The 27,455-nt window shown below is 39.6% G+C and overlaps 2 protein-coding genes across 3 annotated transcripts; both read left to right on the top strand.

Moving 5' to 3' along the window:
• The first annotated feature begins 500 nt into the window (after nt 1–500).
• LOC105935086 (leucine-rich repeat and immunoglobulin-like domain-containing nogo receptor-interacting protein 1) lies at nt 501–8,005 on the top strand. Of its 2 annotated transcripts, none has more exons than XM_036145184.1 (2): nt 501–795; nt 5,264–8,005. In XM_036145184.1, the coding sequence occupies exon 2, from the start codon at nt 5,272–5,274 to the stop codon at nt 7,099–7,101; it is 1,830 nt and encodes a 609-aa protein (XP_036001077.1). In that variant the 5' UTR covers nt 501–795; nt 5,264–5,271; the 3' UTR covers nt 7,102–8,005. The 2 variants fall into 2 exon arrangements, with proteins under 2 accessions (XP_036001077.1, XP_012730768.2); XM_012875314.3 differs by having other exon boundaries at nt 5,260–8,005.
• A 3,610-nt stretch (nt 8,006–11,615) lies between these two features.
• On the top strand, nt 11,616–17,637 carry vps72a (vacuolar protein sorting 72 homolog a). The gene is made up of 6 exons (XM_036145183.1): nt 11,616–11,936; nt 14,751–14,903; nt 15,450–15,570; nt 15,757–15,933; nt 16,218–16,362; nt 17,146–17,637. The coding sequence occupies exons 1-6, from the start codon at nt 11,820–11,822 to the stop codon at nt 17,534–17,536; spliced, it is 1,104 nt and encodes a 367-aa protein (XP_036001076.1). The 5' UTR covers nt 11,616–11,819; the 3' UTR covers nt 17,537–17,637.
• The last annotated feature ends 9,818 nt before the right edge of the window (nt 17,638–27,455 follow it).

Here is a 27,455-nt window from a genome sequence, read left to right as displayed (position 1 = left end):
AAGATCCACAAAACAACCGGACCGTGCAACCAAACCCCCAAGACCCCCTGAGTAATTCTGTCTGGCCGACTGTTCTCAGACCAGGAGGAATTCACGGTGTGAAAATCAGTCCAAACTTCCTTTTTATAACACCCCGGTGTAAACTCTCTCAGGCAGACAGAGAAGTGGGATCCCTGAGTCGGGGGAAACCATTCTAAAGTTCTCCTTCAACTTATTTTAGGCCTTGGACATTGAAAAGGATTTGTAGTTAACTAAAAGTTAGCAACTAATACTACAATCCCCCCCAAAAAGTACCTCACATAGAACAAGTTTTGCAGATTTTCCAATGGTCGTTTCCATTTAGACCGTGTCTGTTGCTCAAATTCATTCCCATCAAGTGTTGCTTCTGCATCCCGGCACTGGGCAGATCTGCATCCTGCCATCCGAGTGCTGCGTGCTGGAGGGAGTCCAGCAGCTATCGCATATAATCCCCCTGCACACTCACCGCATCCACAGCCGGCTTGTTGCTGTTGCCATGAGGACGGCTGAGTTGTAGAGGGAACCGAGCTGCACCATCACGCTTCCTCGGGAGTTTATATTCTCGCAATGGGGAGGAGGAGGAGGAGGAGGAGGAGGAGGATGAAGCTTTCTTGTTGCTCCTTGATTGTTTGCTCTCTCTCGAACTGCTTGTTTTACTTGGATGCAGTGACTGAATCATCTCTGCGAATGTTCGCCACAGACAACAATGGCAAGGAGGCACATTAGCATTTGAAAAGTGAGCGATCCGAATGAAAAGCCCTTCGTTTTGAAGAAAAGGTGAGTTGCCATGTTTGATCTTTCTTTTCTTCTCTCTAAAAAAAAAAACAACAAATCATTGTAATTATGCGAGCTCTGTTAGGCAATGTGTATGGGTTGAGTGAGATACTGCAGCGACAGTAAAAAGCTAATATTCTACCTCAGATCACTGTTTACAAAAACGCCTGTGCTATGCAGCCTCTGTCATCATCATCATCATCATCATCATCATCAACATCATCAGATGCTTCATCCATACAATGAGCTGCTTAAGATTGTTTCAGCTTCCTGGACAGAGAAGCAGCGCAGCTTTTAAATGAGATGAGTTTGAAAGAGGTGGAATTGCGCATGCAACAGTTAATGCAAAACAGAGTAATCTAAAAACAAAAAAAGAGGTAAAAGGTCTAATATGTCCATTTAGATGCATTTTTTTCATGGACACAAGAGCAGAACACAGAAATAAACCACCATCCTCGTCTCTCTTCTTCTAATGTGCTGGGCGCTCTGGAGCGTTGCAAGTTGTGAGCAGAGCCGCCAGCAACGATCACACTTGTAGGTGTCATTTGATTTTCTTCTCCTTCTTGCCAATTTACTGAGATTTTAAATTTTTTTTTATCCTACATTTTCTGATGAGCTGAACCGTTACACACCTGCAGCGGGTTTGCTGCATGAGACAGTTCTGTTTTTAATCGCTCTAAACAAGAGATTGTTGTTTTCGTGCCTGCAGGGCATAATCAGAGCCACAGACAAGAGGGATAACTCACTGGGTGCGTGTGTGACAGGAACTGGGCATTTTCCCCAGTGACAGATCATCTCAGCTGTTGATATGAGCTAACAAACAAATATGCCTGTTTTTCTGCCCCCTGCTGGTGGGTTTTGCAACTGTCCAAACATGCATATATATATATATATATATATATATATATATATATATATATATAAATGAATGAAAAGAGCTTAGGAAGATTCAAAGGTTAGGATTTTTTTTAGGTCCTCTAACAGTCTTTCCTAATATTACAGCTCATATTTAGCTGTTATGTGATCATAGTTCTAGGAATAATAAAGCCATGATCTCTGTGCTCCAAGCTGCAGTCGTCTACCGTCAGCGCTTTAATACCTCTCTGATATCTTTTGACTAGAGGATTATATCACTATTGCATGAATGGTATTTTTTTAAGACTCTTTAGGTCAGGTTTTAGGGATAACAATCAGTCAACATGGCAATTTTTTTGCAATTGCAATTGTAGCAACCTGGTGTTATTAAGGAGAATAACACCTTTGGAGATTAAGGCTTTATAAATTAGGTATATAATGATCATCTCTTAACTTGACAGTAACAAAATATTTTGTTTCATAACATTGAAATTTTTAGACTGTTTTGGAAGGTTTTTTTTATTTGTTGAGTAATCAGAGTTTTGAAGTCATTCATGAAGAGATACATCTAATTGATATAAAAAGTCTAATTCTTAAAGCATTTTTAGGAAAAAAAACTCTTCACCACAGCACCAAAACTTCACCTTTTAATATTTGAACCACTTCTTTATAGTTTTTGCCTTATAAAATTTAATTCCATCATGTTGGATAATACTCATATTGTCCTTAAATTGTACCTTGATTGCTGGAAAACTATTTTTTTGCATGGCAGGAAGTTTGAATAGAACTGTGAGTAACTACACCAGGTTGGTATTTAAAGGTCTTTGCAGAGCAGATGTAATCACCCCTAACATTTCATTATAGCACCTTTTGATTCAATTTCAGCGTTCAGTTTTCTTGAGCTCACACTTTACATCAATTATGGTAACTCTGATGAAGTAAAGGTCAGCTTCCCTTGTTGGATATTCTTGCCGTTGGCTTGTTTGCATTCCAAAGCTTTGCAGACAAGTTGCAAATCATCAAAAAGATGCAAGTTTTACAAAGGCAGTTGTTACAATGACACAAAATGTACAGCATCAAACATACATACGTTCACTGAGAAGATGGTCATAAATAATTTAAGAAAATGTTGCACAAGTGCATTTCAGAGGCTAGATGTTTCTCCAGACGGAGGGAAAGACACGGTTGGAATTGATAAGGGGGGCTGCCAGGAGGCAGACAGCAACATTAAAGGAGCTGCAGAAATTTATAACAAATGCTGGTTATTTTCTACACGACAGCAATCTCCTTATGTCTGGAGTATGAAGTGAGGTGGCTAGAAGTGTCTCTTTTCTTTTAAATAAAACAGGCCAAATCTAAGTCTTCTAAAACATTTGAGATTTTGGGCAAAGGTTTGGTGATGGTAGCATCGTGCTATGGAGTTAGTCTTCTTAAGATGGAACTGTTTTTATTCAGTCCAAACAGTCCTAAATGCCAGTTTTCTCCCTAAACTTTGAGGTGTCTGCTAGAAAGCAAAAGACGATGAGGGGTTTCGGCTCTCAGCAGCGCCTGAAGTGTCCTTTGGACAAGATAATTGCTCATAAGCCGATGGATTTGAAGAACTTTGCTAAGCAGAGCGGGCAAATATTGCCAAGCCAGGGTTTGGGATGCTGATTGTCTCAGGTAAAAAATAAATAATAATAATGTTGAAATTGAATCAAAAAATGCTACAACAAAGTACTAAATTGAACTTTAATTTTCTTTTGAATCCTACATAAATATCACATTACATGATAAAAATCTGATTTTTTTTTATTTTTACATCACAAAAACTTGATACTCTGACCTTGGCCTACGCTTTTGAAGGCCACTGCATGTGGTGCACTCCTCAGGAGGAGACCTTCTTGGCACTCATATGAAGCCTTCTTCAGTGCAACTAAACCTCTAATGCTCAGTTTTCCTGCCGATCCAAAGAGCAGTATTAACAGGTGGGACCATGTGGGAGGACGGTGTTTTAAAGTACGTCTGCTCTTCTGTTCAAACAGCCCGTGTGCTGATTAAAATGGAGACGTCATTTTAGCTTTTGCAGCTTCACCTAATATGATGTGACAATTGGTTATTAAGGGAAATAGAAATGCTGTGAACATGGGGTTCTGTTTTAATCTAAACCTTTTAAGTCAACAAAACTCATTTCAATTAATCAATAAATCAATGAATTAATGGCTAAAGCTATGAGTCCTCATGTGATGCCAGTTTACTTCCTTTATTACGCTATCTGCACAGATCAAACAGGAGCACACTGGCTGTTCTTTGGCTGCTATTTTTTTTTTCTTCTTTATAAATCCTGCAAGAGCTGTCAAGCCTAAATAAAATCATCCTTTGGACTGAAGCATCCAAGAGCCTCAATCCCTGTTGCTAAGGTTACATCGTCACCATCAGTTGTTGCAAAAACAATTTTTTTTTAATCTGCTTTGACTTTAGGCTATCATCATCCTCCCTCCAACACTAACCAGAGTATTTGGTGTGTGTGGCTAGAGGTGACTGTCTCATGTTCTCATGTCGACTCTCTGACTTTACACAGATAAACGGATCATAACTATTCTCTTTTTTCTTTTTCTTCCACTTTTTTTTCAACCACACCTTCTTAAGGGTTGAATTTGAACAGGGAAGCTGATGACCCGTTTACAGCTGAGAGTTCGGTTAACCCGCATTCCTTAAGGGTGGATCCATCGAATCCATTTCATCTCTAAAAGCAGAATAAAAAGAAATGATCAGCACAAAATGCTTTTGTTATTTGTAAAATTGTGAATTTGATAATCCAAGAAGCAACTTCCTATAAAATCTTATCCTTATGCACATTCATGAAAGGATTATGCAGTACGTTGCAAAAGTCTTGAGTCTTTTTTTTTTATTTCTTAATGGTTTATTTCCAAGGAGCCGGACATTGTTCTAATCTATTAAAGGGGCTTAGTCATGTATTTTGACCATAAATAGAAAACACAAAAAAAACCTAACAAATATTAATCTTCAAACAAAACAATACACAGCAAGTATTTGTCCTGATAGTGTTTACTTAGTCCTTTTTGAGCATGAAAAGAATTTTGCACAGGGCACGATTGCAATAAAGTGACATCTCGGCCTGTCAAAGACCAACCCAAAGATTATTATTATTATTATTATTATTATTATTATTATTATTATTATTATTATTATTATTATTATTATTTTTGATTAAGTTTTTATTATCTTCTAATCTTCTAAGTTGTAGGCTATGTATAATCTGTAAATTAAATGCTGCAAACTGTCAAACAATAAATTTAAAATCTTGGTTGTGAGGCAAACCCCCTCCCCAAAAAAAACTAAACAAAAAAGAAAACATGAAAATTGCCAGACACGTTAGAAATCGCATCAGTAGCTCAACTCAGTGACCCTTATTTAACTAAATGACATTTCTCTTTTACTTCAAAGACATGGATCCTTCACATCCAGAATAACTAAGCTGCATGTTTTAGTCAACAGATGCTTGATGTTTAGTTCCTCTTGAATATTTCGAAAAATTTATAGAGGTCCTATTTTGTATTAAACGGGCTTCACTGCTTCAGACCTCACGCTGTCTTTTGTTCTCCCGCACAGGCAGGTCTCCAGATGTTTAAGGGGACTGCAGCCCACCTATGTCTGTACTGGAGAGCTGTCTACCTGCTGGCCGCAGGGGTGGCGTTGCCGTCTGAAACGCTCTGGCTGTGTCCGCCGCCCTGCCGCTGCAATGCCGGCGTCCTGGAGGCAAACTGCTCCTACGCTCAGCTCAGCGCCGCGCCCGACGGTCTCCCCCCGGACGCCAAGCTGCTCAACCTAACCCACAACGCCATCAAGACTCTGGTGAATCAGCAGTTCGGCACGCTAACGCAGCTTTTGCACCTCGACTTAAGTGACAATCTTTTGGCGTTGGTTGAAGCCGAGGCCTTCCTCAGCCTGCAAAGCCTGCTGACGCTGAATCTTTCTCGCAATCACCTCAGGATCATTTCAGTGGGCGTGTTCGCCGGTTTGACGAACCTGCAGTTGCTGGACATAAGCAGCAATCGCATCCTTGTACTCTTAGACTTTACTTTCAGGGACTTGGCGTCTCTGCAGGTTTTCCTAGCGGACGACAACGACTTTGTTTTCATCTCTCCTCAAGCCTTCAGCGGACTGAGCGGCCTGCAGAGGCTGGACCTCGACGGCTGCAACCTCACTGCTGTGCCCACTGAGGCGCTCGCTCAGCTGAGTGATTTGAAAAGCCTCCACATTCACCAGCTGGCCCTCAACATGCTGCCAAGCTACTCTTTTCCTCCTCTGCTGCACCTAAAGGAGCTTGTCATCGCGCGTTTCCCCAGGCTGGAGACTCTGTCGGGAAACAGTCTCTTCGACCTCAATCTAACGTCCTTATCCGTCAAACACTGCAACCTTAATGAGGTCCCTTACACCGCCTTGCATCACCTCGTGTACCTCGTGTCCATCGACCTGTCTTTCAACCCCATCACCTGCATTCACGGGAACCTGCTCGGAGACCTACTCCGACTCGAAGAGTTTCATCTGGTTGGCGGCTCGCTGGTGAACATAGAATTCGGAGCGTTTAAAGGTTTGCGATATCTAAGGTTGCTGAACGTTTCAGGAAATCTCCTCACCACCCTCGAGGTGGGATCCTTTGATTCGGCGGACACCTTAAAAAGCCTGGGGCTCGAGGACAACCCCCTTGCCTGTGACTGCCGTCTGCTTTGGGTGGCTCGGAGACAGCAGTATGTGAACTTTGGCGGGCGTCCGCCGACCTGCACCACCTCCCCCCAGCTGCAGGGCTGGAACATCCTGGAGTTCTCCGAGGTTGACCTGCTGAACCTGCTTACCTGCCGAAGGGCTCGAATCGTAGACCGCAGGTCCCAAGATGTGAGGGTTGATCAAGGACACTCGGTGGCGTTTTACTGCAGCGCCCAAGGTGAACCCCAGCCATCTGTCGCCTGGCTTAATCCGCAGCTAAGGCAGGTTTCGCCTGCTGGCAGGATACGGGCCCTCTCCAACGGCTCCCTGGAGGTCCGCTACGCTCAGCCACACGATAGCGGCGCTTATATCTGCGTGGCGTCCAATGCGGCAGGAAATGAAAGCCTGCGTGTCAGCCTTCATGTGCGAGCCTTGCCGTCCCCTCCTAAGAAACACTTTCGTCTTAAAGGCTGGCCGGCCTTTCCTTCCTCTCCCCCAGCAGCGGGTGGCGATGAGAAGCTCACGTTCGACATCAAGACTCTCCTGATAGCGGCGACGATCGGGTTCCTCTCGTTCTTCGGCTCGGTGTCGGTGTGCTTCGTTTTCATGTTCTTCTGGAGCAAAGGGAAGGGGCGAATCAAGCACACGGCGACGATCGCCTACGTGCCACGCAGCGCCATGTCCAACAGCAACACGGGGACGTCGAACTACATGGAGACGAGCAGGTTCACCATGAAGCTCATATGAGTCAGTTTTTGATTTTGGCTCAAAACCAAGCTGGCTTTTTGAATTTTATGCATGAACATGTTACCGTTTAATAACTGCGATCCCCTTCTAGCAGGTTTTGATGGGGTAAATGAATACATACATGTAATGTTCCAGGGTTTCAAGTTGTGTGTTCGAAAAAAAAAAAAATCGACATTGACTGGGATTATTTTGATGCTTGTTTTCTTGAGAAGAAACAGTTTGCACTTCAGCTCTAACTGGGCATCACATGAACAAAATGTGGACAGATTAAGATATAAAAGCAAGAGATGCACCAATCTGATTTTTTTTTTTTCTGGACAAAGCCATTTTCTGGTTTGCTTTCAGGCCTGAGCTGCATTTTCGGATTTAATAGATTTTATTTTATTTCCTTGAGGATTACAACATCTAAAAAAAATGAAGAAAATTCTGTGCAGCAGGTTTTTTTTCTTTTTTTTTTTTGTAGAGGGTGAGTTTTAAAATTGCACAGTATCAGACTGAATTACAAGACTACCAGTGTATCTAAGCAACAGCAATTATTTAATAAAATCAAAAATGTTGAAAATGTATGAGTATATCCCGCAGAGACAATTATAAGTATGAGGGACTTTGTTATCGGCATCAATAAACGTCCAAAAAACATTTAAACCAGTAAAAGAATTACTTACCCTGCAGAAAGGTTATGTTTTAAAATCGTTTTGTCGCTACATTCCAGAACTAAATTCGACAGAAACATTTGATGTACTCCCAGTCAGACAGATTTAAAGGCGTTTTGCAAGGTAGATTAGCTAAATACTGCCGAGTCAAAGAAGTGGGATGCTGACTCCTGCCAAAGAACACTGAATGCTAAATCTATATTAAAAGTTGTTTAAGCAAAAAAATAAAATAACCAGGCCGTTGGAGCTTGTTTTTTTTTTTACCTGCTTCCCCCTAACAGACATTTTTGTTTTAAATTTATGAACTAGAGGAAAAATGTCTCGTTAAAGATGGAAGATTTTTTTAAAATATCTTGTATGGTTTCATTATTTTCTATATCAGAAAATACTGGTGTTTTACCACGGGCATGTAGATTTTCAAGTCTACATTCCTTTAAAGTCACTTTAATTTTCTCACGTGTCACTGGATCTGACAAAATGTACAGATTGTATAATATTAATAATTGAAGTCTTTGTAATGCATACTTTACTTTTTAAGTTAGACAGAATGTTGGTTACTTGCTATTTAGCCTCCATTACTTTGTGTTTCCCATTTGTACGAATGTGATATAAAACAGATGTCAATTTCTGTTGGCTTCTCTTCAAAATGGGAAAGACGGGAGGAAATGCCATTCAAATGAGCCATTATGTGCTGATCTTAAAAAAATCAGGAAAATGGCTACAAGAAAGTGCCTAAACCTGCAAATACCTACAGTCAAATAGATAATTAATGGTTAGATCACTAGATCTGTGACATGCTGCTGTAGTTAGAAATGAATTAATTTCAAGGTTTTTCACACATCTTTACCAACACGTCTTTATCACGGGTGCAAACGGGGTTGTGATAAAAAAAAAAAAAAGAACAAATCAAGAAACAAGAGGATACAGATTTGCCATATTAGTAGTATGTTTTCTTACATTTTAATCTGTTCTCTAGAGGAAGAATATAATGGCCATATTATAACTTGAGCTTTTTTGAACATTGGATAATATGCCAAGAGGGATCTTAGCCATATATTAAGGTTATGGTAAGCCACATACCTTCAGTTTATCATCCTATTTAGCAATGATTAGGATGTATGATTTTATAATATTGTCACATGCACTATATGTTATTCAATGTGTTTATAGAACAAAGCTTTTTTTTAATATTCTGCAAGCTGCATGAACTGAAAATGATTGATCACGGAAAAAATGTTCATTTGGGTCCATTTCCATTGTGGGTCACTTATGTTGGCGTGTGAGTGCTGTGAGAATGAAGGCATCTTTTCAGACAGCATCCCAAGTGGGGTCCGAAGCTTCTGCTCCCATTTTGAGGATATGTTTACCACACTACAGCAGATATCTGAGGCATCCACCAGAGAGGGGAGCTATGGCTGCACAAGCTGTGAGCACAGAAACACTGAGTGAAAGCCATTTGTGTGTTTGAGAGAAACTGCTGAAATAAACGACTGCTTTTGACAACTGGCTTATGGTGGCGTTCTTTTAGCACCACAACCACAGCAGCCGTTCGTTGCTGTGACGCTGGAAGAGTGAGGTTGTTGCCACGACAACACGGTAACAGTTTCGAGCAGCGGCTGAGAGAGAAGAACCAAAATGTTTCCAGAGCAACGTTCAACACAAGCCTCCAGTGCAGTAAAGCGGGGAGAGCACAGGTGAAAGCAGAAGTTTTCCAATGAAGGAAGAAACTATCCAACTTAGTCAGATACTTGGAAACTTTATTAGGGAAACTTATTGGGTAAAAGACTGATTAATATTCATATTTTAAAAAATCCACACTGAATAAAGCTTAATTTGAAATGGTTATTTTTATTCTCATGTTAGCTTTTGTTTCTTTTTGACAGCATTTTTTATTACTTCAAAATTTGCTACTGGTGACGTATGTAAAAAAAACTAAACTAACTAAATAACTAACTAACTAGATAAAAAAAATCAAAAGATTAAATTTAATTTAAAAGAAAATTCTAGGATTTTTTTTATCTCTTGATGAGGGAGGTTTAGATCTAAAAACATTATCTTATGAAAGTTTTTTTAAAAATAAAATGATTCGATAAATATAACATAAAATATGTTAATGCTACAGTTCTACTATTTAAAAAGGCTGTCCAGCTGTTAAAGGTCATTCATAAAAATAGATAAATAAATGAATTTGATATACAGATGTTTTACAAAATTCTGGAGGCTCAAGGTTTTGAGCTATGAAGTATCCTGCAGTGCGATTTCTTTTATGTCATGAATAAAATCAGAAAAATTCAAATGGAAAATATTTTGTTTTATTTGTGCATTTCTTCTTGCGTTCAGAGCAACAATTATTTGTTTAATACATTTATGAAAGTAATTAATCAAAAAAATTTGGAAACCATTTCCATCTTTCAGATTCTTTAGAAATAACTGAACAGATATAGAATGTCATCGAAAAGCAATTTATTTCAATAAATTCACTAAGTGAAACACACACACACATGTATATATCTATATCTATCTATCTATCTATCTATCTATCTATCTATCTATCTATCTATCTATCTATCTATCTATCTATATATATATATATATATATATATATATATATATATATATATATATATATATATATATATATATATATATATATATATATCTATATATATATATATATATAGATATATATATATAGATATAGAGATAGATAGATAGATTCTTGTTTTTTGATAATTGCGATGATTTCTAGCTGGAAACATGATTAATATTAGAATATTACATCAGCCCAATAAAAAAAATAACATTTTTAATACACATGAGCTTGATGAAAATGTTTACTACCCGCTTCAATTTACTTTCAAAATGTACATTTAATGTGACAAACGAGCCCTGTTGAAACTCATATTCTAATTTACTGAAAATGACTATTAGGTCAAAACAGGCACGGTCCAGAGTTCTTTTATTTTTAAAATCCATTGGTATGATAGCCCGGAAGTACAATAAGGGTCCCGGAAGTAAAGCTTCGCTATCGCTACGTTTGGGCTTAGCGGTCATAGACATCATATACGTAGACGCGTCATAGGGCGCAGGTTCGCACGTCAACGTCACCGCCATATTGTATGTGGCAGAAAAAAGTCGAGTTCTGTTATTGTGAACGTGAATCAGAAAAGATGCCTCATTCCTGTGCTGCAATAAATACACACACACACGCACATATCATATATATATATATATATATATATATATATATATATATATATATATATATATATATATATATATATATATATGTTTGTGTGTGTGTGTGTTTATGTGTTATGAATATAAGGATAAATTTGTTAAATCTAAACATTGTGGTCTTCATTATTTCATAAACCCGTGTCACATGTGAACCTTTAGGAACAGACTTTTTGGGTGAGTATTAAAGAGGTAAAATTAATAATATGAGGAAAAAAAAGTCCTAAAGTAAAAATAAACTAACAAACACAAAAGTGATAATGTTATGATAAAAACATCATATTATGAGAATTAAGGGGGAACATTTCCAGAATAATCACAGTTTGCAGAATTATTTCACTCCTGGAGTAATAGGGCCAGGTTAGATTATTTTAAATATTTTTATTCTTTAGGAGAATAAATTCAGGAGGATGAAGCTAAAGGGATACGAAAATAAACTTGTAATATTACAAAAAAGAAATACTACGAATACAAAGTATATTCAGAGATTAAAGTCCCTCTGATACTGTTTAAGTGACTGAGTAACTGCAGATTTGCCACATTTAAGATGGCGGACGCTCTGACGCATCGCAGCATAGGCAGAACCCGCCCAATGACGCGTCTACTCTTATATTATGTCTATGTTAGCGGTTAGCTCCATATTTGACTGAGTTTTTATATTGAATATATCGTAATTTACCTTTTTGTTGTATTAGACCAAAGGGTGTTAGTATATTATGAAATAAGCATGGTAACAAACAGACACATTTAGTTTATCAAAAGCAAAACGACTGCAAAACAACGGGCAGCACGAACAAAGGCTAAGGTTTGTTAGCATTCCTCACAACTATGACTCTGGCAGTTGGACGCGAACCCAGGAAGACTGCGGGAAACCGCATGTCCAAACTCCTGGATGCCGAAGAAGAGGATGAGTTCTACAAAACAACCTACGGAGGGTTCAACGATGTGAGTAAATTACCCTTGAGAAAAATGAAACAGCTTTATTGGTTAGCATTCACCAGCTAAGGCGGGGTAAACATTCTGCTGAGGCTCTTTTTTTTAAATATTTTTGTTCAAAGATGTGACAATAATTTTTTGTCTCTCCCTCTATTCATGATAGTCTCGGAGACAATCGGTAAACAATAATACATTGTCAAAGTATTTATACCTAGCATATTTTAAGCAGAGTTATTTAGTTTTTTAAGAGAGATGATCGATTAGACGAGTCTGATTCTCTGAGCAGACTTGCTTAAACGAGCAAAGATAAAAAAAAAACATGTAGTAGTGCAACAGAGAAAACATTTAAACATGAAGTTATCAGGTTAAAACTTTTAACAATAGTTTCCCTTTTATCTTTAAAAATAAAACCAGTTTTAACAATAATTTCCCCTTCTCTTTAAAGTTAACGTATTTTTTGGTAATTTTATACACATTAAAACACAAAAGGATTTCTGTATTATGGTTTGTACACTAAAAATGTAAACAAATAGTGCAATTATTACTTTTTTTACACAGAAATTATTAACTTTTTTTATATATATATATATATAAAAGCAGTAGAAAAACAAAGCGTTTTCCTACTGCTGCTATGAATATCGTAACATTGGTTATTACAGTTCTAACATGGTTTCTAGGGGTGGGCATTTATCTTGTCGTTTTATTGTTACCATGAAAAATGTCTTATCATGATACCAATTTGGATCTGTTTTGACAACAATAAATCTAATTAATGGTGCATGAAAACCTATAAAACTGCCAGTATTGTCAACAATGCTGTTTTTTGCACATTTTCACCGCTGTTGGTCCCCTGACAGCATCAGTTGAAAATATACTTAATGCAGTTTCATGATAAAATCACAATTCCTTATGTAGCTAGTGTACTGATGAAGCATTTAGAATTTTGCTTTAATATGGAATATTATCAAATATATTTTTTAAGGACAGTATTTGTGTTTATGGGGCTACAATTGCTGTGACATGCAGTCACAGGTATACAGTTACCTAGAAATGACTTGGTCTCTTATCACTTTTATTATTATCATCACAATTATATCACTAAACATTTTAAGTTCCATACCTAATGGTTACAATGTTCAACTATTATTTAAGCATGGATTGCATTTTAAACAGACTCGTGCAAAAAAAAAAGAATAAACACCAGCACAGTTAGAATTCCTATTGTACAACCCATTATCTCTTCTTTTAACAATTATAACAGGCCGATATTAGCAGATTAGTCTGTCTTTGGTAGACTGGAACTGCCACCAGTTGTTTTTAAAAGAACTCTTAACCTAAAACAGAAGTGCCACATATTCAGTTTCCACACCATGACCGTTCACGTTTTACTGTTAGAACAGCCAAATTTGTCTTCCTTCTAAGAGAGAACAGCTTTGGTAGCTTTTCTTTAGCCAGCTGACTGGCAGTGAGCAGGAACAGATGGGAGATGCTGTGTTACTGTATGTTCTACATCACCAGAGAAATCTCCACTCACCTTTTTTGTGGAGCTTAATTAAACGGTCTGTAAACTCTAGGTACAGCATGGCGTTAGATTGTTGCTGTATTGAATCAGAAACCCTTTTAATTAATCTTTCCTGAGGGATACCAATGTTTTCCCCTTTCTTTGACCATGACATGTGTCAGTTCAGCTAGAAGCAGCTGCTTTTCTCTTCTTTTGTGCCTCTAGACACCCGGTAGCCAAGACATTTCAGGGGAATCGCATCATGCCTCGTGTTTACTGAGCTGCTCCTCTTTGCACGCAGCCTCTGAAGAACAGAGGATGAAAATGAAAACGTCAAATTAGGGCTGGGCAATGTATCGAGACTTAAAAAGAGATATAAGGTGTAACGTTTATATCGAGATGGTCTACTTTGCTTTAGAATTATACTTTTGTGTATTCCGGTTGTTATTTTTCACCTGTTTTTCATATTTATCTACAGCTGTTTGTAAAAAAAAAAAAATTGCCTGTAAGACATTAAGGGGTAAAGGTTTGATTCAGAGATGCCTTTTTACAATAATTTAATGTAAAAAAAACCCACATTGAGATAAATATTGTATTCAGCCTAAAAATCTTGATCTTAATTTGGTCCACGTCGCCCAGCCCTCCGTCAAACCTACTTTTTCTGAGACCTACTGAATTAGAATGAAGGTTTTTCACACAAAGCAGGAATATGTCTGTTTCACTTTGCTACTGCCAGCCTGGAACTTACTTCTCTCTAAACTGCGGCTCATTATGGAGAGCAGTGTCCTGCTCCCATCTGGGACTTTTTGCTTTCTGGTGGATTTAATGAAGGCTGTAGAGCCAGGTGTGCCTCAGCTTTATTGTCTGCACAGCCACGGGTAAGCTGCACTGCTCACAGATACTCTACTGTGTTTATCCGGTAAATATTTTCAGAGCTTGTACAATTTAAAAAAAAAAAAAAAGGAGAAAAAGGGAAATATTGTTTTAATTTATGAGCAAGTTAATTTTCCAACCTACCCCTAATCTGTACATACAGATAAATGATAAAAGGAATGAATACCTGTGACTTAAGGCTATACCTGCTTTGTTTTATTTGACATATATGAAGTCAAGAATGGATTTTTACATGAATTTATAGCAGTACAGATATCTCTTTGGACAACAATGCCTCTCAGCCGGCTGGTATGAATCTCAGAGCGTCTTCAACATTCCTGTCGTCATCCAAAACCCCGGAGAAGTGTAACTAACCTGAATGAGAAACCTTTACCCCTATCATCATTTCATATTATGTTATCTAAATAGTTCCGTTCGCTTGCACCCAGGAATCGGGAGACGACGAATATCACGGAGAACACTCGGACACAGAGGACGAGGTGGACAGTGACTTCGATATCGACGAGGGCGACGAGCCAGACAGCGACCAGGAGGAAGACGCTCCCAAGAGGAAGAGTCGGGTTGTCACAAAAGCTTACAAGGTATTTTATGAGCCTTCGGCATGAAGTGTCTAAGTCTAAAATTATTCAAAATAGTTAGAAATGGAAAGTTCTTATAGAGTTTTTGAAACTAGCATTTTTTTTCCCTGTCACATTTTGGTGAACCGTAGCAGAACTTAAAAGAAAAACCGGGAATAGAAGAAAAAAGAAGAAGAGAAGACAACTAAAGCTCTAGTCGAATTAATCCCCCTTGGTGATCAATCATCTTCTGTGGTCAATGATGTAATGTGTGATCTATAAGTACCAATTTATTAAGTACAAACTGAAGTACTCGGTCTGGAAAAAACTGGTATCGGGACACCCCTAAAAGAAGATCCTATTCTTTGGATCAACAATTTACCAGCATGGGGTATTTGTTTCAATCAGCTGCCATCAGCATCATTTGCAGGATCACCTTGCTGCTTATAAACTGGTGAAATCCTGAGCTGAGACACAATATATTTGTTTGAACAAGCTATGTGACGTAATTCTGCCCGTGTTGTTAAATAGTTCCCTGTTCGTGGCATCTCTGTGTTTTTTAAATCCAAGGAACCCATCAAGGTGGCAAAACCCAAACCTAAAAAGCCCAACGAGGAGCAGAAGAGGACAGAGAAAACCAAAGTGGAGCTCAAAAGGAGAATTCCTCTAGAGTTTCAAGATTTTGCTGAACGTAAGTCGACACAATTTTTTCTTTCTTCTCAAACTATGTTCAGTAGTTCCAAGTTTTCTTCATAAATAGTCCCAATAAGTAATAATCACACGTATAATCACAATAAGCACATTATTATTGTATGAGAAGAACATTGTTGCGTCAGTTTGGCTGCTTATAGTTGACTGATCTTTTGTCGCTCCGTAGCTCGTAAGTCTGTGCGGCAGTCCACCAGTGAACACACGAGGAAAACAAACCTGCGCTTACAGGAGCGCCAGGATGCTCCCCGGAGACGGAGAGGCGCCCACCGGGACCGACCCCTGACCCAGGAAGAACTGCTGGCAGAGGCTAAGATCACCGCTGAGGTCAACATCCGGTCTCTGGGTGAGAAGCTGAGCTTTTATGGATCACTGATCACTCTTTCCTCTTTTGTATCGAGAGAATGGCTGAACGAAACTCCTCAGGTTGAGTGAGATAAGTGGATGAAAGAAATGACAACAGACCGTCTAGTAAACTGGATTAAAATGTCCCTTTGGATTTTACATTGAAAAAGACGCTACCGATTAAATCACTACCGGGGTGGATTGTCATTTTAATAACATCAATTTCTCTTTGGTGAGGCGTTTTGCCCGCAGTCAGAACCCTAACGTCTCTCTCTCTCTCTGTAGAGAACTACGAGCGTTTGGAAGCAGACAAGAAGAAGCAGGTCCACAAGAAGCGGCGTTTCGAGGGGCCGACCATCCGCTTCCATTCGGTCCTGATGCCCCTGGTCTCTCACTCGCTCCTTAAAGAAGAAAACGTCGATGTGGAGGGGTACGTGGGTTTGCAAGCCAGGCTCAGTTGGCTTTAACGTAGTTTTGCAGACATAAAACTTGTTTGTTGTCTGCAACCAGTATAATCTGCTTCATAGGCATTTAATCTCTTCGAGATTAACGTATGCCCAAACATTATATCATGTTTAGCTGTTATGCAATGCAGTAAGAAGATTTATCAAATAAAAAAATAAAAGATCTCCTGCAAAGGTATCTGTTGGGCTCCACTGGGCTTTCATCGAAGCAAGAGATAATATTTTTTTTTTTCCTTTTTTTATTTTTTCTCTCTCTTTTTCCCTTTTTTTCCTCCTTTTTTTCTTCTCTTTTTTCTTTTTTCCCTTTTTTTTCGATTTTTTTCTTTTTTTTTTCTTAAGGAAGAGGGAAAAAAAGCAAGAGATGATTTTTTTATTTTTTTTCCTTTTTTTATTTCTCTTTTTCCCTTTTTTTTCTCCTTTTTTTCTTTTTTTATCTTTTTTTATCTTTTTTTCAATTTTTTTATTTTTTTTTCTTAAGGAAGAGGGAAAAAAAGCAAGAGATTATTATTTTTTTTTTCCTTTTTTTATTTCTCTTTTTCCCTTTTTTTTCTCCTTTTTTTTCTTCTCTTTTTTCTTTTTTTCCCTTTTTTTTAATTTTTTTTCTTTTTTTTTCTTAAGGAAGAGGGAAAAAAAGCAAGAGATTAAAGAAAGAAAGTTGATGTGGAAAATGTTAAAGTAAATCCTGTTCTTTATAGCTAAATTGTTGCATACAACAATTATTGATGGTCCTAATCCCGTTTTTTCAACAGGCTGGATCAGGACGTCTCTCAGACGGCACCACAGAACCCCCCCGCGACTTCCCAGCAGCCCACCGGAGGCCTGTGCTCCCGCACTTACGTAACGTTCAGCGACGACGAGGCCTTCGAGGCGGCCTTTCCCCCCAGCGCCCAGTCCGGCCCGCAGATCCCGGTCCAGGAGGTTTGCCCCGTCACGCACAAGGCGGCGCTGTACAGGGACCCGGTCACGGACATCCCTTACGCCAACGCGCGGGCCTTCCGCATTATCCGAGAGGCGTACCGCAAATACGTGGCGGCTCACGGGTTTCCGAGTAGCTCGGCGGGAGCCGCGGGGGCGGACCCCTCTGCGATGAAGGGGGTCCGCCAGAAGATGGTCGTCAAGCAAAGCGGTGTTTCCGCATAGGGAGCCGTCTCTTTTCTTCTTCTTTGTTCCCTACGGGAACATCTACAGATCATTTGGTGACTGAGCAGAAGTTTTTCATGTTGACTAAACTGTCTACAAACCATAAGGTGGGCTCCGTGGACTGAAGCGCCTCTTTAAAAGCAGCACTGACCGTACAGTTTCCTTACAGTCTGGAAAAGGTTTGGAATTTGATTTCAGTGTTTTCCCAGGCTAGATAAGAACGGAAAAGGAAAAATAGATGGTTTTCCAGGCCTTTTTTCTGAATTCTGGCTCGCTTGTTCTAGATCATGTCCGTCCTTTCTTCTTTCTGCTCTTTCTTCCCTCCTTGCAACTCTCCTTTCTTCCTTCCTTCCTTATATGTGAGCCTCTTTCTTGTTTTCCTTGTCCTTATTTCCTTCCCTGTGGCCTAAGGAAAGCTCAGTCTGGAGAAGTCTGGCATTTTTTACATGAGAAAAGTGAACATAAGTTGTTTTTATGATAAAGTTGATTTGTTTGTGCACACTTGCAACTTGATTGCTTTTTATGTGTCTGACTTAAATATTCACCATTTTTTTCACATGTAACTTTTTTTATTTTCCAAAAGTGGGATTGCTTTTTGAGGAAAAAAAAGAATAAACATTTGAAACTGTTGTTAATTGTTTGACTTGTTTTTTTTTTAATCTAAAGTAGCAGTGATTGAGTTCGGATATGCAGAGAAACCTGAAAAGTATATTTTTTGCTGGTTTTGGGAACCCAAATATTGTCACATTCTCTATTTATTTGGGATTTCAGTATTTCTTTGTTTATGTTCAATAAAGTATTGCCATATTCTGTTATTATTGCCATTAAGGTCTTGCCATATTGAGGCTTTTTGCTTAGTTTATTAGTTTATTCTTGGGTCCTGCTCTTTTGAGCTGTGGGATTTAGTTCTCTGTTTATCTTTTCCCTATGGTTTGCAGCTCTTTGTGTCCAACCGCTCATTCACACCTATCCCATCAGACGTGCGTTCTCCTCTACGTCATAAATAAAATCCTTTCTAGTCAAAAAATACGGATCAAGTCTATTTGTGACGGATGACGGAGCAAAATGTCTTAAAGGATTATATTTTTATGTATTAATCTTCCAAACAAAGGGAAATCTGTTTCCATACAAATACTTTTTTTTTTCTCCATGCTCTCTAGAAACTACCTGAAGATATGACCCAATAGAGTTTAGCACTCTATTGGGTCTACTCACTGCAGCAAGAAGGTCCTGGGTTCAAATCTCTGCCTGGTTTCTTGCTGCATGGAGTTTGCATGTTTTCCCCATACATTCATAGTTTTTCTCCAGGTGCTCCGGCTTCTTTCCACAGTACAAAAACAGACTGTTGGGTTTAATTGGCCTCTCTAAATAACCCTTAGGAGTGTGTGCGTAGTTGTGTGTCCTGTGTGTCTTTTTATTGTCCTGTGGCAGACTGGTGACCTGCATCTCGTCTAATTGACTGCTGGAGATAGGAACCAATCCTCCACTTTCCACGACCATGCAAGGATGAGCTGGTACAGTAGATGGCTCGATAACCTAAAAACCTTTTTAGTCACAAACCAAACCGCTATGGTAGAGGGTAAATAGGGTTAAACTTGGTCTTAACAGCAAGTTGCTAATGAATAGATGATGATGAATATCCATTTCATCTTTATTTGTAAAGCGCTTAAAAACAGCCAACAGCTGAAACAAAGGGCTGTTAATCACTACAAGCTAAAGACATCCATTAAAAACAACACACTGAAAAAACAGAACTAGAAATTAATAAAATATTCTTTAAAATGGGTGTATTTGTCCTTGATTTGAGCAGGTAAATAAGATGATTTGCCAATGGAATAAGATTTTTGCACTTAAAATAGGAACAATTCATCTCCATCTGCTTATTTTAAGGTGCAGGATGTCTAATTATCTTATTTTAGGGGTAGAAATACTCATTCCGTCGGCAGATAATCTTATTTACCTGCTCAAATCAAGGATTAAAACACTAACTTTAAGAACATTTTACTTATTTTTAGATCTGTTTTTGCAGCGCAAGATAAAAAGATAATGTGTGAAAACACTTAAAAGAAACAATAAAACCAATTTAAAATGAAAACTAAGTCTGGCTGGTGGTAAAAGTCAAAGAACAATAGTGGGTTTAAAGGTGAGGCGGGCAGGTTATTCAGTAATTGAGGACCAACAATAGAAAAGGCCCTGCTCCCTCTGAGCTTTCTCTTAGACCTCTGTACCTGCAGGAGATGAGAGGGCGAGTAGAGACGAAGATGCTCAGAGAGGTGCGGCGGGGCAAGGTCATTCAAATACTTAAAAATGACAATATGAATTTTAAAATGAACTCTAAAACGTACTGGGAGCCAATGGAGTGATGCCAGAATAGGGGTAATCTGCTCTGTTTTTGGAGTACCTGTTAAAGAAGCACATCAGCTTTTTGAACCAGCTGTAGACGAGAAAGCAAAGACTGATTCCCTCCAACATAGAGTCCTTTACAGTAATCCAGGCGGGATGATATAAAAGCATGGATCGCTGTTTCAAGGAGTCGTCTTGATGGAAAGAATTTCAATTTTGCCAGCTGCCTTAAGTGATAAAAATGTGATCTAACAACTGCTCTGATCTGACCATCTAATCTAAAATCACTGTCTGACTTAAAACCCAAATCAGGGACACTTGGTTTAAAACAAAATCAACAAATAAAACTGAACAGAGCACCAAAAACTTTGAATACATTTTTTCTTTTTTTTTCCTTTTGAGGTCACAGCTGTAAACGCTGCAGTATCTTGAATAGGAAATTAATGTTTTTGCTTTTTTGTTTGTTTTTCTCCAAATTACATTAAATGTTCAATAGTGAATTTAAAACTGAAAAGAAGAGATTAGAGCGTTTGTGCTTGATGAAGTTTGGCAGTTTGAACAAGATAATATGAACCTGGTATTTGGGGGCAAAAAACAGGATTGATGCAGTTTGGTGTCTAAAACTTCTCTATGGAAACATATCTGGCATTTATGTCAGTCAAGCCCTTCCAAAAACACAATACCTCTTGAATTTTCTTCATGGAGCACGGATGTTTGCACCTGAGCTGTGGATTTTGGCTCTTGGCTGCTTCTCCGATTGACGCCCTCTTTGCCCAGCCTGTACGTTTTGGTGAACAACCATATCTTAAGAGGTTTGCAGTTCTGCAATTCTGAATAGAAATGGTTGCGACTCTTCTTAGATGTAGAGATTTGTGAGAAATACAAATACAGTTCACAACAATGCCCTAATTTCTGTTGAACTATCACATTAAATCCCCATAATTCAAATTTGTTGTACAGACAGCGAGTTAAAGGGACATGAACCCTTTTACAAGGTAATGTATGTATTTAGGAATCTGGTATCTGGATAAAAGACAGGATCACATGACGTGTAAACACCCTAACAGAGTTTCTCAGCCTTCTGTGTCAACACAAACTTACAATCTATAGCAGGCTTATGAATGCCTGACATCCTCGTGTTCTGTGTAAACAGCAGATTGGAAACGTCTTTAGAGCTTGACGCTAAAGAAGACAAATACGATGATATTTTTCTGAGGACAGGGCTGTGCAGTGGTGCTGTTGGTAGCACTGTTGCAGCAAGAAGGTCCCGGGTTTGAATCCTGGCTCTAAGGTCTTACTGCACATTCTCCCTGTGCATGCGTTTGTTATCTCTGGGTACTACAGCTTCATCCCACAGTCCAAAAACACAAATGTTTTGTTAAATGGTGTCTCTTTTTTTTTCTCTCTCTTTTTCCCAGTGTCCTGTCTAGCAATGTGGCAATAAGAATTGTTGTCTTAATGCCAAATAGAGCAGATACAGATAGATACAAATAGATAGATAGATAGATAGATAGATAGATAGATAGATAGATAGATAGATAGATAGATAGATAGATACAAATAGATACAGATTTTACTTTCACAAGTGGAGCAATCAGCTTTCGCCATAGTGCTCCGCTTGATTTATGCATGTAAATAGTTTTATTGTGATTCCTGCGGGGAGAATTTCAAATTATGTGGACACTACAATGGGAAAGTAGGAGAGTAAAGGAAGAACAAGAAGAGAAAAAAAGAAGGAGAAGAGGTGAAAGAAAGAAGAGATAAAAGGAAGAGAATGATAAAACATCCTCTGTCTGCTCCATCACCTGGAAAGAGAGATGCAAAAAAAAAACGGCACAACCAACAGACATAAAGCAACAGATACAATAGAGTACCTTGATGTCATTGCTAAAACATCCGTCCGTCCGTCTTCTTCCGCTTATCCGGGGTCGGGTCGCGGGGGTAGCAGCTTCAGTAGGGAGGCCCAGACGTCCCTCTCCCCAGCCACTTGGGCCAGCTCCTCAGGAGGAATCCCAAGGCGTTCCCAGGCCAGCCGGGAGACATAGTCCCTCCAGCGTGTCCTGGGTCTTCCCCTGGGCCTCCTCCCGGTGGGACGTGCCCGGAACACCTCACCAGGGAGGCGTCCAGGAGGCATCCTGACCAGATGCCCGAGCCACCTCAACTGGCTCCTCTCGACGTGGAGGAGCAGCGGCTCTACTCTGAGTCCTCCCCGGATGACTGAGCTCCTCACCCTATCTCTAAGGGAGAGCCCAGACACACTACGGAGAAAACTCATTTCAGCCGCTTGTATCCGGGATCTCGTTCTTTCGGTCACGACCCAAAGCTCGTGACCATAGATGAGGGTAGGAACGTAGATCGACCGGTAAATCGAGAGCTTCGCCTTTTGGCTCAGCTCTCTCTTCACTACAACGGATCAGTACAGCGCCCGCTTCACAGCAGACGCTGCACCAATCCGCCTGTCGATCTCCCGCTCCATCTTGCCCTCATTCGTGAACAAGACCCCAAGATACTTGAACTCCTCCACTAGGGGCAGCACATCCTCCCCAACCCGGAGAAGGCACTCTACCCTTTTCCGGTTCAAGATCATGGTCTCGGATTTGGAGGCACTGATTTTCATCCCAGCTGCTTCGCACTCGGCTGCGAACCGCTCCAGTGAGAGCTGTAGATCACGCCCTGATGAAGCCAATAGGACCACGTCATCCGCAAATAGCAGAGACGCAATCCTAAGGCCACCAAAACGGATCCCCTCAACACCTTGGCTGCGCCTAGAAATTCTGTCCATAAAAGTTATGAACAGAATCGGTGACAAAGGGCAACCTTGGCGGAGTCCAACTCTCACCGGAAACGAGTCCGACTTACTGCCGGCAATGCGGACCAGACTCTGACACCGGTCGTACAGAGACCTGACAGCCCTTATTAAAGGGTCCGGTACTCCATACTCCCGGAGTACCCCCCACAGGATCCCCCGGGGGACACGGTCGAATGCCTTCTCCAGATCCACAAAGCACATGTAGACCGGTTGGGCAAACTCCCATGCCCCCTCAAGAATCCTGCTGAGGGTGTAGAGCTGATCCAGTGTTCCACGGCCAGGACGAAAACCACACTGCTCTTCCTGAATCCGAGATTCGACTATCCGACGGATCCTCCTTTCCAGAATAATAATAATACATATGTTGCTAAAACATATGTATTATTATTTAAACTGACATGTATAATGTGATACCTGAAAAAGAAAGTATAAATAAATAAATAAATTACGGACTTTCTGTATAGAAGTGAACACTTAAAACCTGGAACCCAGCACCTGTGGGTGTTTTTTGAGAGCGCACTCGTGTATGTGAAATTTATCCAGAAGAAAAATGCTCAATAGCGGTGTCTCTAACTTTCCCTTAAAGGTGCCATGACATCACTGTATAAACCATTTGATGTAGTTGATATCGCTGCATATGTAAATTCATAAAAATAAAAAATAGATAACGTCAGCTTGTTGTTTTGTCAGGCCAAATGTCCCTCCGGAGTTAAAGCGTTGGTTGCAGTAATCATATGCAGTTGCTACCAAGTTGACTTCATTTTGATTGTCTCCAGCCATGTTTGGAAAATCGGTCCTCCGCCTTCCTTCAGTCAAAGACATGATAGCGCGACTTGCAGCCGGTGCATCAGATGAGGGGAGGAGGGGAGAGACTGTTGCTCAGGAGTGCTCTGATTGGAGAATATAATTTACCTAGAAAGACGACCCGTTTTCTGATCTGACCGTTTTTGAGCAAAGGGACAAAGATGACCGCCCCTAAGCAGGTCCTTTGATATTCAGTTTTGATATTCTCATATTGTCTCATCAGTGCACAACAGATCATATTATGCCCCCAAAACCTCAGAAAAATTAAATTTGCTGTCATGGCCCCTTTAAGTATAAGTCTGTGTGTGCGACTGGCGGTCTGTCCGGGATACACCCCGCTGGAGATGGGCACCAGCGACCCTGCATGGATAAGCGGATGGATATCTGAGAACCATAATGAAAAACCTGACAGTGGTTTGGATCTCTCTTCCTCAAATATACAAATTAAAACATTTTCAAGCTGTTATCTGCAGCTGATGTCATCCATCAGAAACCCTGTCAGGTGTTTAGTTTCATGATTAATGTGAAATCATAGTGCAAAGCTATTGGAATTTACTTTATCGCTGTTTCTTAATATTGTTTTATTAACACATTGGCAGTCTGAACAAAGAAGTAAGGATAATGCTCTCTTTTTGTGGTGCCTGAGCTTTAGTGTCTCCGTTTTCATATCCTCCTCCTTTCTAAGCATTCGGTGTAATGGGGAAACATTTTTCATTAAAGTCTAACCGCTCGCTGTCTTGCCCTGCAGAGCTTTGTATTTAAATGAAGCAGACAGCGAACAAACATTTTAAAAGTGCGCTTGCTTGTTAATAGCAGATAATTGCCTGAGCTTCAGTCCTGAACAATGGAGCTGTGCTGATCCCTCAGGGGCTTTAGACGAGCTTTTTCCTATTTCTATTCTCGGTGTACAATGACCGAGCAAGAAAGTCGCCCCTCAACATTTCAGCGATGTGGAAACCTCTGACCTCTCATGTTGCTAACCAAGAGTCATTCGGCATCTAGACCAGAGTTAGCCTTCAGACAAAGTTGGCCTTGAAGATTTATTTATTTATTTATTTACATATATTGCAATCTTCCCTCTCATTGGAATGGCCCAAAGCAGATGGATCAGACAGAAACGTTGGCTTTCCTTGAAAGGTCTGTTTTCATTTTCGGGGGAATATGGGAGAATCAGGTCTTATGGTCGGTAAACTTTGGATTACTTTAAACCTGAATTATTATTATTATTATTATTATTATTATTATTATTATTATTATTATGTTGAAACAATTAAAGAATATAGAGCTAAACAAGTAGAAAATGTTAGGTCTGAGTCAGTTTGTCGGAAAGTATGGAAACCCTGACATCCGTCTCCTGCCTATTCTGGTGGATCTCACCCCAAAAGGGATTTACTATATAGTCCCTCCAGCTCTGGGGTCTCCTTCCATGCATTCCTGCTTTTCATTCTTCTCGTTTTGGATGAATGCAACTCTCTTTTTACTTGTTTTAACAAAGCTGCTCGTAGTCGTATCCAAATGGCCCAAAAATGCTGCAGTGAGGCTTTTAACAGGACACACATTACTCCCATTTTAGACTCCTTGCACTGGCTTCCCATAAAATTTGCAATAGATTTAAAAATTTTAGTATTGACTTTTAGAGCCTTGCACAGCCAAGCTCCCAAATAAGCATCTGATCTGTTGTGTCCCTACAGCCCTGGCTGCACGCTTCGGTTCTCAGGTCAGAATCTTCTCATGTGTCCAAAGACCCGCTTTAAAACCAGAGACTTGTCCTTCCTCTGTTTCTTTGTGTGACTCTCGATTCTTTCAAAAAGCAGCTGAAGAAATTTCTGTTTAATCGAGCTTCTGGTAAACTGGACTTATTTTATTTTATATTTTAAATTGTCCATACTGTTTCTTGTCTTTTGTGAAGCACTTTGTGATTTATCTGTGAAAGGTGCTGTAAAATAAAGTGTCTTCTTCTTCCAGAGGAACTTGCCTTTAATCCCAAAGAAAGTAAAAAACAAAGCAACTGGACTTGTTTTCCGTGGTTGAAGAAGTTTCGCTTCCTCTTAGATATCTAAGCCATTACAAGGCCTTTGTCTGGCATTAGTATAAAGCTTGTTACTCCACATTACTCCAGACTTTTTAAATTGAGAAAGCTTCCTGGAGAGGAAGCGAAACGTCTTCAACTACGGAAAACAAGTCCAGTTGCTTTGTTTTTTTACTTTTTTTGGAATGACCATGACCTGGATGACGGAGAATCTTCACCAGCAACTTGCCTTTAAAACTGAAGAGATGCGTTTAAAAGTCGCCTCTTTTATATGCACGAACTTCCACAACCGATTCTTTTTGATGCAGAAGAGCTACTTACAGTTTCCCTCGGATAATCGAGACCCACCCCTTGTCTCTGAAGCCAGTCAACCTTAGGCCATGATGCCGAACGTCTGGACTCCAGCAGAACTCTGCCATCTGCAAATAGTCATGCTGAGAGCAAAACAGAAAGTCTGGCGAACAGAGGCAGCCCAAACAAGTTCAACAAGCTCTAGGGAAGAAGCTCAGCTTTGTTGTGGGCATGCTGACACCTCTCGCTTTGGGTTTAGAAAAACATGGATATTCTTTAAAAGCAGCACGAGTACCTTAGACTCCCTCAACACCCCTTAACTACTGCCCTGGGAGTTTAAGCTTTTTCCAGATCCACAAAGTACACATGGACTGGGCAACCAAAGCTGCATTTCTATGATAGTAATAGTCTGGCCCACAGTCAAGAATATCCGATTACTCTTGAATCTGAAATTGCAACGTTAATCCTAAAACTAATTTAGAGACGTTTTTTTACAACGATGCTGAAAAGTATGAAACCCTGTAGATGGGAGTCACTCTCAAAATTCCTGTTTTTAAAGTCAGGGGCCAAAACCAAAACTCTGGTCCCCCACTTCAAATGTGTTGCCCCAGTCCTCCATGTGAAGTTGAAGAGGCCAACCATCCACGGCTCAGCAGCGTCTGCCTGGCAGCTTTTTATCTACCTGAGCAGCCTCTGCAATGGCGATCGCTCACCTTTCTTTTTAAAAAACGCATTAAATACTAACACTAATACAACACATCAATTTGCAACCAAGGCAGGTTGGTTATATTCCGGGCTCTGTCAGGTAACACCGTGGGGCAACAAAGAGCATTTCTGAAAGTTAATGGTATGCAAAATTTGCAGAACACATCTCTTTTGACATACAGTGACACCAAAGGAGAAAAGTTTGGAGGTAGTTTATTACATCTGGCTCCACCTCTTTATCCCCTTAGCAGATACAAATAATACTTTGGACGTTGGTACTGCTTGTTGTATCGCATTCCTAATCCCAAAATCATTAAAACAATGACTCCAGTGTGTTTGTAATTCTCTTTTCTGTGGAGACATTACGAGCGGGACTTGCACCTTTACCTATAAATAGTAGTTTTCATCTTAATCTCCAGTTATGTTGTTAGTGTAGAATTCTGTAAAGTACAAGCTCAGCACTTTAAGGTCTCATCAAATAATTTTGATTGGGTTAAGGTCGGTACTTTGATTGGGACAAGACAACACCTTGACTATTTAGATTTTCACTGGTGTAAATTTGCTGCTATGTTTTCAATGACGTCTCATTGAGAAACCGAATTTTGGCCAGAATTCAGCTGCTGGACAGAAGGTCTGACATTAGGTTCTTTGACTTTGTTAAACAGAAGAGTGAATGTTCAATTTAAAGGCTGCAACGTATGGAGGACCAGGAGTGTCACTGAAAAATAAATACAACCATTTCAAATTTAACATTTAAATCATACCATTAGAAATCCAATTTGAAGTGTTCTGTAATTGCATGTTTTGAATTTAATTATTAAATTGTAAATTGTATTTATTAATTGATTATTAAATGCTGCAATTTGAAAATGCATTTTCAAATACTATTTCTAAATGGAAATTTAAAAACCACAATTCATGAATCCCTTTCCATTTAG

This window comes from Fundulus heteroclitus, chromosome 13, assembly GCF_011125445.2.
Source record: "Fundulus heteroclitus isolate FHET01 chromosome 13, MU-UCD_Fhet_4.1, whole genome shotgun sequence".
Taxonomy (NCBI): Eukaryota; Metazoa; Chordata; class Actinopteri; order Cyprinodontiformes; family Fundulidae; genus Fundulus; species Fundulus heteroclitus.
The sequence above is the reverse complement of the archived record's forward strand: the minus strand, read 5'-3'. Positions and strand labels throughout refer to the sequence as shown.

Bases quoted from the DNA above. Each gene is read 5' to 3' on its own strand.
- LOC105935086 (XM_036145184.1), top strand. From the start codon at position 5,272: ATGTTTAAGGGGACTGCAGCCCACCTATGTCTGTACTGGAGAGCTGTC.
- vps72a (XM_036145183.1), top strand. From the start codon at position 11,820: ATGACTCTGGCAGTTGGACGCGAACCCAGGAAGACTGCGGGAAACCGC. The intron at 11,937-14,750 runs GTGAGTAAATTA...GCTTGCACCCAG, and splicing joins CCTACGGAGGGTTCAACGAT to GAATCGGGAGACGACGAATA. The intron at 16,363-17,145 runs GTACGTGGGTTT...TTTTTTCAACAG, and splicing joins GAAAACGTCGATGTGGAGGG to GCTGGATCAGGACGTCTCTC.